Source organism: Benincasa hispida, chromosome 9 (genome assembly GCF_027475165.1).
Source record: "Benincasa hispida cultivar pf3 chromosome 9, pf3_genome.v1.1, whole genome shotgun sequence".
NCBI lineage: Eukaryota > Viridiplantae > Streptophyta > Magnoliopsida > Cucurbitales > Cucurbitaceae > Benincasa > Benincasa hispida.
The window spans coordinates 76865347-76874986 of record NC_143486.1 but is presented as its reverse complement, the minus strand read 5'-3'; the positions used below and the strand labels follow the sequence as shown (position 1 = coordinate 76874986).

The following is a 9640-nucleotide window of genomic DNA, read 5'->3' as shown; positions in this document are numbered from 1 at the left end:
TTCCCCACGAGCTTGTACACTTCACCTATCTTTGTTTGGCCTGAAAAATAGATCACAAGCCTAAAGTTACTCCTTAACTAATTATTCAACTCAGATATTACATAAACAATCCATAACTTCAACTAAAACACCCTTGAATCCCATATAACTCCAAAATATCCTTAATTTAGGGCTTTAGCACCTTTAACCCTAAATTATTTTAAAATATCCTAAAATTAGCTTAAAACCCAAATTTAGGCATTTAAAGGCCAAAGTATCCCAGAAAAAAATTTAGATGGCCCTAAAATGTACTTACAAACTTTGAATAACTCAAATTAGGGTAATGGGTTTCAAAAATGTTGGCGCACGGTAGGGCGTGGGATGGGCAAAAAACCACGCCCACGAGCATGTCTAGATGTGATGAGGTGCGCGGGTGAGCGCTAGGGACAGGGCTAAGGTGCGACGTGTGTGCGCGGGTGACCAGTCACCTTTTTAACCTTCAACTGGTGGATCCTTTGTTCCTCGACAGGAATATACTTATACATTTCAGCTCTAAGTCCATCAATTTTGAACCAAATTACCTCAAATTTCTTTCATAAAATTTTAAAACCATGTCTAACTAACTTGAAAAATTGAAGCTTCAAAATTCCTTGGATCCTTCAAAATCAACATCAACAACTCAAGTGCCCTTATTCTTGTAGTTTCCTAAGCAACCTTTGGTTTTCATCAAAAACATCTACTTTTCGTACTCCAATTAACTCGGCAACCCTCGAACTACTTTCTAACTTGTTCCTCTGTATTTTGGTCGAAGAAAATTCATAATGGCACGAAGAAAATGAAAATGTTGACCCCCTCCAATTGGGTTCAAAATCCTGCCAACTGCACCTCTTAAACTTCCAATGATGAGCTTCCACCTCCTACTTCAATGAGTAAGCCCACTAACCTTCGTTTACAAATTTTACTTAAATATCTCTATTTTAAATTTTCTTACAATTTAGTCAAATTAATCCATAAACAATTTCTTAATTTAATTTCTACAAAATTTCCACAATTTCTCCTTTTAGTAATTGAAATTCCAACTTCCAATTGCTAAGCCTCTTAGTACTCCTTTGCATTACCAACACTTAGGAAAAACTTTGTTTCCAATTTAACATTAAACTAACACTTCCTTTTACCTTAATTCCCCACATTTTAAATCTTGACTTACCAAATTGTTTAGCTATCCTTTACCATTTCAATTACACATAATACTTAGGATAAAATTTCCTTACTCCGATTCTAAAACTCATTTAAGATACTTAGATTGTTCAATCCCCAAATGAGACATTGAAGATTAATTTAACTCAAAAATAAATAGTAGGGATTTAGGGCTTACAGGATGCCAGGAAGATAGGGAGAATTCTGCTCTAAATCGTGTTGTCAAATTGTAGGCAGCTAGGTCAATTTAAATAATTCTTGTTACAGCATTGCAACGCTTGGGTCAAGCATTGCAACATCGGCCTCAGCTTACTTGATCACTAGGCGTGCGCGCGGAAGGGAAATCGTATCAAAGTTCGGAGCGTTGCAACACTCCCCTGCAGCATTGCAACATTTTGAGAAACTCATGCTACATCTTCCAGCGTAGAAAGGCAGCGTAAAGGGAGCATTACAACGCTCCCACAACACCATGCTACTACCTTCCAGCATAGCTCTACGCTCAGTTGGAGGGTTGCAACGCTCTCCCAGCGACATTTTGGTAATTTTGAACACTTTTCCTCGGTTAATATTGCGGAGCTCCAATTTTGTTCGTTTAAATCCCGCTTTAACTCCAAATGTTTGTTATGCCTCTTAGTTGATTAATATCTACAAAATAGCAAAACAAACACATAAAATTCCACGAACGAGCCCGAATTAAGGTAATGGCGATTTTGCGTTATGATCAGGGGTTTAATGGTATTAATGAGGTTGATAATGTATGACAAAGGTTTCAAAGGAAAAACGATAAGACGTCGAGTATGAAGTAGGAGATTGGGTGCACTTAAAGCTAAGGCCATATCGACAGTCTTCCTTGGGCAACCATGCCCATCCGAAGCTGATACCATGCTACATTGCCCCTTTTCAAATTGTTGCATGGGTTGGAGCAGTAGACTATCGGCTTGCGTTGCCAATGGATACGAATATTCATCCGATCTTTCATGTATCGCTCTTGAGAAAGGCAATAGAGACTAATCTACCTAATTTACATTTGGCCAATGATCTGACTTTCAATCTCCAACCGAGGTATTAGGACTACGAAACTCTCCCAATGGGTATCAAAGAGCAATTTCTAGATAGGCCCCAAGTACATAAGAGAGGTAAGAGAGGACAGGTAAATTCGAGTAAGGAAAACATATAGTTAATTAGAGGGTGAGAGCATGTATACCGTTGGAATACGTGGGCAGAGGATACTTTTGGTTTTCATCATTGTAATCCTTCTCTGTTGAGAATTGTGGAGGGGAAGAGAGCTTTCGAATTTCTCCCTCTGCGGTTGATAAAAAATAAATTGTGGCTGAGGTCTATCATGCACTTCAATTTTTTATTTTTCACTAACTTGGGCTTTACAACTAAATTTTAAAAATTGTTCTTTTTTTATGAAAAAGTGTTCATGTTATTTTATTCCCATTCAAATTTCGAAGTAACAAACTCTAACTATACGGTTTGAATTTTATTTGGTTTTGCAAAGGATTGCACAGCAACTAATTAGAATGATAAGAAAACAGCAAATTAATTTGCAAAGACAGAATATGCAACAATTACATGTGCGTGTCCCATTTCGTTCCCAAGGTTTTGTTCGGACACAAACAATAAGGTGAAAACATGAAACCACATTCAATTATGAAATTTTACACAACATTTTCTCACGTGTCTGAAAGAACAGACGAACTAGATTTAGCTACTGTGCTTTCTGAGGCAAACAATTCATGTCTCCAGAGAGATGTGATGAAATGATTGATGTCAAAGACAAAGATTAGATTTGATGTGTCGGTCTGCGACATAATCTTCTCAAACGAACTTTTTCCTGGTAATTGGATAAGTAGATGTCAGTATTGAATATTGAGAATGAGAACTCCTTCAAAAGCTGAAACTAGGGATTGAGAAAGCATAAGAAAAATGATGCTTGCCTCAGTGCCATCGTGGTCGTAACGAACCAAGAAAAGACACCTGCAGCCCCTAATATCATGCATTCTCCTCTGGACTTCAACAATATGAGCATCGTAGTAGATTGCCTGATCTCTCCTTTCCTAAAAATTTTCATTCTATGATGAGGTGGACTACAGAGAAATGAACAATCTACAGGTCATCCGAACGGTTATGCACGAATATAGTCACCTGGAAGCAGAGTACAAGGTCCCCAGCCTTAACCTTCTGACACTCAGAATGTTCTAGAGGGACAGAGCGTTCTCGTACTGCCTGTTTTATGTTGACCCATTCATCTTCCTCAGCTCCAAATCCGACAAATCTGACACGCACTTCCTTTAATGAATTGGCAAAACCAATCAGACAACTATACATCCCATCCACAAATGAAAACTAGCATGCAGTTACATGCAAGTATAAATTTAAGTGTGTTCCTCGGGAAAGTACTCATTCATCTACAGCCTAAATGGCTATGTGAACAATGAGTTCACTTGGTTCAACAATTTGATGTACTCTGTAAGAAAATGGAAGGCATGATAAATCATAATACAAGACGAAAAAAATGGCATGGTTCAAAAACTCACAGCTTCGCCAGAACTAAGAAATCTATGCGTAAGGAACATAGCGACATCATACCTGCATAATATTAGTGGAATGCCATCAGAACCACAGAAAAAAATTGAAATGGATAAACGAACCAGCAGAAACCATAAATACAGCTTCATCTAAAACCAACAGACTTTCCATTCTTTTCTGTTTTATTTTTTCCCCCTTCATAACCTGAATGGAACAAAGTTTCATACTAAAATTATCTCCTTCATGGAGGTAGCAAGCACATTAAATCCCATTACAATTTACAATCAGATACCGAGAGGAAATTTTCTAAATAAATTCAACAGGCAGCCTGCTTGCCGTGAGAAGCAGATTGAATTAGATGCATGTTATTTTGAGATGTTATACTGAAACATACTGATCATACACATAACCATTCCTATGAATCAAAATAGCATGGCAGTTAACCAAAAGTGATTCTTTTTCAATAGCGCAGCTACTAAGAAATCATATTTTTCAATAGCAGCTTACTACGTCATGTGATTTCAAATGGCTACATAAACATGCAATCAGTGTGTATCATAACTTCCCAATTCTTACTGCATAGAGAATTTATTTGCCGTTTACCCTTTTTAGAGCTTGTTTATGATAAGAAATAGATACCATAACAAGATAGAACAGAGGACCAGATATCAGATCTGGAAGGGGAAGCCAAGGAGTTTAAGAGAGCCTGTCACCAAGAAAAGCTCCATAAGAGAGAGCCAACTACACATACAATATACTAGGCCAATCCCACATTTTTAATCAATCCTCTATATTTTCACTTTTCCCTTGCAACTCCTGTTCCTTATTCCCAAAGCACCAACTCCAATTCATAGCCAAGAAAGAGCTAGAGAAAAGAAAGATTATTTTTTAATCGAACCTCGAAAATACTAGAGTAAAGGAGGAAATTGTCTGCTTGAAGGGTTGGGCAAACTGAAACTCAAAGATACTGTTTAACTTATCCCATCTATCTAGATTGCTCATGCTTCTATCCGCTAATATCCATAGCAAGCCATATGCAATCCATAAAAGCATGAATTCAAGCATCTGTTTCTTAGCTTAATTAAAGAACATCAGAGCAAATATAAAGACAAGCACCAAACCATACAGAACCAACTGTATAAATCAAAATTAACGGTAGTGATTTCTTCACATACCATGCACCATCTTTTGATGACCTTGCTTCAAATTCCAACTCCGACAAATCGGGGCTCTTTTCACCTGCTTTTGACTAAAGATCGTTAGCATGTAGAGGGGAAAAAAAACCTCACATCTGCACAAATCCATTTAAATGAAATAAAACAATGCATTTCAATTTCATTTGCTATTTTGTTATTTAGGATTGCAAGTATCCACAGCATCTTACACCCACTAGCTAATTTCACAAGACAACTATTAAACCTTTACCATGTTTAGCTGACAAGAAACTCAGAATTTTAATATCCTACCTAAGGGTTAGGACACCGTGAATACGAACCCACTCCCCCAAAATACATTGTGTGTGTTTTTTGTTTTCCAATTGCCCCAATGACCACTTTGCCAACCTACAACCTATGGTAGTTTATTCCATATTCTAATGTATGGTTCAACAACTAGCTAGAAAAACTAGAAAAGGAAAAACGGAAAAAGGAAGAACGTGCAATTAACTAATAGGCCCAAAATAACCACAGTAATAAACAACCAATCAAGTAATATCTTAAAAATGACCATGGAAGAGAGGACAAAAGATCTTAAGTCCAATGACAACGGAAATACCAGATGCAAATATTGCCTCAACCTGCCCCTGCTTCAAGCATTGCACTAGTGCACTTAGTGGAAGAAACATTATATGCAGATGAAAATTAAACATTTCTTAATGTGTAACTTAATGTTAGGTCCAAACAATTGATTGCTAAAAGTGAGCTCAAGAGGGTGCAGATGCACACCTTACAGGATATAGCCTAACCAGATCGAGAGGCTAGCCCCTATCAACACCCAAACCTTGCCAAAATACAACCTAGCCCTACCTCTATCTCACATCCTCCCTAAGAGCATAATATCCAACCATACAATACTTACTCTCGGGGGGATAGTTTTTTCTTCTTGCCCTTTTAACAACTACTGTTTCTGTTGAACAGATTTTCTTTAAAATTTCATTTTATCAATGAAAAAGAGCAAACATATTCAATTGGAGGCAAACATAATGTCAATAAATTCAAATTGTACATCACTCCAAAGCTTCATTCAAATTGTTCCAAATGAAACTACTGTTTAATGTATGTCCAAACATACATTAAACTCCCCTACAGCCAAGTAACTTTGCCTTAAAAAACACTGGAGGCAAGAGCTCAACTCAAATTACCTTCGGGGCCTTGAGAACTTTCCTGAGTCTTATTTGAAGGGCAAGCTTTGGGAATTTCAGAGATCCTGTTTTCAATTTTTGGGAAGTCTTGCAGTCTGCTTTGCAACCAATCGTATACCTATAACATTGTATGTAGACAAATTTTCACCTGAACATTTTTTCTCAAACATGAAAATAGAAAAGATGGCCGAATAAATAACAGTAAATGTGGTGAAGAAGGGAAAGAAAAATAAATAAATAAACATCTCAGGAGACCTATAAAAGACTACTGTTGTAATTAGGGGAACTTGCAGTAGTGAAAAACTCCAAACCTAACCCCACTGAAAAATCAAGCTTTAAAAAACATTTTATTCTTCTCCCGCCAAATACCCACTAGTAACCAAAAATACCCTGCCAAAGTACAACCCGTCCACAAAAATGGAAGTTATGAAGCATTTCCTCAGGAGAGCACTCTGAACCAAATTTGAATGCAGAACTCACAACGAAGACCTGGAGGATTTTGCACCAAATGTCATGAGAAAAGAGGCAATGAAGTATCAAATAATTCTGATCTTTGCAATCACATTGAAGGAATGCACTACAAAGGTTGAAGTACAAGAAAGCATACCTCATTACCTCCTGTGAATAGAGTTGTCAGATTTAACGTTCCTGTGGGATACAATTCATGCAAGGCATTGAACTCTTTTACGCAATTTTAAGGCCTAAGTCTCCAAGAAGAGAGAGTGCAAGAAGTTCGACTTGATGACAACAATTTAGGGCAAAGAGAACCACAAGTGAAGAAACTAGTGGACTGGATAATATTTCAGATAGGAAAAGTAGAACTTCAATGAAGCAAAAATCAGTATACAAAATGGGAGAGAGGAGGGATCACCCAACCTCAAGTCAAGAAGCAAGAAAAGGACTTCTCAATTGGCTTTCGTTTGAAGAGTAGAGTAGCTACAAGAGTTTCAATCTAAGTGATTTCAACAAGAATACACCCTTTTACCCTTCTCCAAAGGTTGGAGGACCCTCCCACTAATCCAATTAAGGGAGAAGTCCCGAAAAATAAAAATTAAGATATGATCCTGAACACTCAATGAAAGCTTAAACTACAACGAGTCTCTCCACCAGGAATCTCCACAACATTTTCCAAAGGCTCACAAAAAAAATGCTTATTAAGTCCTATTCGCAAGATATACAACGGTAGAAGTAGAATAATATTTCAAAAACAACAGAATAAGCAAAAAATAAAAAATGTGACAACCTCCGTCCACTTTATTACAGGCTTCCCAGCACGACCGGAGGATCGACTGTATATTCACAGAATGGCAAAACAAAAGAACTCGACATTATACATAGGTCATATACATATTTAAAGATAAAATTAAAGTTTTGTGATAACGAGAAAAATGAAACTCACTTGAAACGTTTGGTAACTCTTTGACAAAAATCTCGATTAAGTGATTGTTCTCCTGATTCCTCTAGCAATGTCTCCATTTTCTCTATCTGTTAGCAAGGGTTAAACCCCAGGGGGTGGGACAACTAAGATGAATCTTCTTGTTACATTATAAAAGGTATGTAAAACAAACTCTCGACCCAAAAAGAAATTCTAAATTGTACCCCCAAAAAGGCTAAATTGATGTAAAACAATATTTTATTATGGATTCAGTGTAGGGTATAAAATGAAAGAAAAATAAATAAGGCATCAGAACCCTGAAGATCCTGAAGAAAAAAAAATCACAAAGGGGTAAATTTACATTTGCATATCCAGTTTTCATTGTGACGAAAAAGCAAGGAAGAATCACTTGGTCTTTGTTGTCTTGTACAAGGGTAAGTTTCTGAATACAATATTTAGTAAGAAGATGCTAAAATTTTGAGTCTCAATAAGTTTAAGGAGAGATGCTTTCTGAGGCATATGACATTGACGTAGTAATCCTTTCCCAGTATGGGAAGAAAAAAATAGTTGATAGTTGATTCCTAACTTATAATTCTCTCTCGTCTCACCTTTCAAATGTAGAAAAATACAAATAAAATCTTTACTATGCCCTAACATCAAGCTTTTGGTACAGAATATGATACGTTAATACATGAAATGTTGGAGTTAGTGAACAGATATACGGTGGAACACCGATGAGGCCAATAAACCAAAGAACAGAAATCAAAGAAAACCGAAAATTGTACCACCTTAACCCTTCCTGTTTGCTAAAGAAATATATTGAAAGAGAGAACATGTAATCGCAAAATAAAACTAAGTCCATTCACTAATCATTAACTATTGGCGTAATTTTACAAATTATGCTATAGTTCACACATCAAAAGAAGTTATGTTGTAGCTTCCATTGCGCCCCGAAACATCAAAAGATACTTCGGGCATGATCGTTGAAAAACCATGAACATAATGCATATAAACGCCATGCGCAACACAGACGGTGAGAGACCGTACTTTGAAATTATACTTTGATTTTATAAATTCTAGAAACGCCGAGATAATCAAACAAAAGCTCAGATCCTACGAGACATGAATGAGATTCCTACCTCGCCCTTGGTAAACCCAGAAAACATCTGTCTGCCTCTCGGGCGGAGACGCTCCATTGTTGACTGTTACTCGATTTTTGTACCGAATAGTATTTCCAGTTCCCTCGTCAAGCAGAAATACCCAAACGGGCCGACTGACGGGTCCCTCCTCTGTTGCCTTTTCGGGATTTTTTTAGGGGTTTACGATTTATCGACTACAAAGAAACGAAACGAAGCAAGTCATGACCTTAATTTTTCTTTTTCTTTTGTTTTTAATTTTTTTGACACAAAAGTCGCGACCTTTATTTGTCTTTTTGCTTTGAAGTGTCATTGCAATATTATTGACTTAATCACAAAGAGGGTCTTTCGGATAAGAAATGAAATAGTGAGAAGTAAGGAATTATGAAGTTTAGAGAATTGTGAATTCTTGAGATCCACAATATAAGGAGCTAATAAGGTATAAATTTGATACTTTTAGTGTTGGGAGACAGAAACTCCTTGGGCCAAACAAGGAGTGGAGTTCACAACTTCTAACTTCTCTACTCTTACTTCCAAACTCCTTCGGTACACACTCAAAGGGATGTTTGGGATAAGGGGTGAAATAGTGAAGAGTTATAATGTTTAGGGAGTTGTCAACTCTTAAGAGGTGTTTAGGGCACTGAGTTGATATAGGATGTCTGGAGTTCAGAATGTAGAGTTCATATGTCTGTGTTTGGAAGTGTAGAGTTGTTTTGTCTGAGTTGGTATATCTATGTTTAGGAGTGTAGAATTGTTTTGTCTGAGTTCATATATCTATGTTTGGGTGTACAGAATTCATACATCAATGGTATCTGGTGCAGATTTTTTTTACTCTAAAATAATATGCTTGTTAGACAAAGCTAATGGATTTTACAATTTTTATTTAATTGAATTGTTAAGTTTGACCAAATTCTTTGGATTCATTTGGCTCCAATGATAAAGCCATCAGGCTCCAATAACTTCAACCAGTCCCCTACCGTGCGTTCGACGATCGACAACCAAAACAACACCGAAAATCAAAAACGGCAATGTGAATGTTGGACCATCGAAGCGGTAAGG

At 36.9% G+C, this 9640-nt stretch overlaps 1 protein-coding gene across 2 annotated transcripts; it reads right to left on the bottom strand.

The window, feature by feature from the left end:
• Positions 1-2703: 2703 nt before the first annotated feature.
• On the bottom strand, positions 2704-8805 carry LOC120086118 (protein SAWADEE HOMEODOMAIN HOMOLOG 1-like). Of its 2 annotated transcripts, XM_039042568.2 has the most exons (9): positions 8585-8805; positions 7470-7555; positions 7314-7359; positions 6071-6188; positions 4887-4950; positions 3720-3771; positions 3328-3471; positions 3120-3239; positions 2704-3016 (listed from the first exon to the last, which is right to left on the bottom strand). In XM_039042568.2, exons 1-9 carry the CDS (start codon positions 8639-8641, stop codon positions 2966-2968), a joined length of 738 nt encoding a protein of 245 aa, XP_038898496.2. In that variant the 5' UTR covers positions 8642-8805; the 3' UTR covers positions 2704-2965. The 2 variants fall into 2 exon arrangements, with proteins under 2 accessions (XP_038898496.2, XP_038898497.1); XM_039042569.2 differs by lacking the exons at positions 7314-7359; positions 7470-7555 and having other exon boundaries at positions 8585-8779.
• Positions 8806-9640: the final 835 nt, after the last annotated feature.

What these genes read in the sequence shown, in the direction of transcription:
- LOC120086118 (XM_039042568.2), bottom strand. Translation starts at nt 8,641, where the DNA reads ATGGAGCGTCTCCGCCCGAGAGGCAGACAGATGTTTTCTGGGTTTACC. An exon ending in CTGTAATAAAGTGGACGGAG is followed by an intron (nt 6,189 to 7,313) that starts GTTGTCACATTT and finishes ACAATGTTATAG; the next exon opens with GTATACGATTGGTTGCAAAG. An exon ending in ACGACCACGATGGCACTGAG is followed by an intron (nt 3,017 to 3,119) that starts GCAAGCATCATT and finishes TCCAATTACCAG; the next exon opens with GAAAAAGTTCGTTTGAGAAG.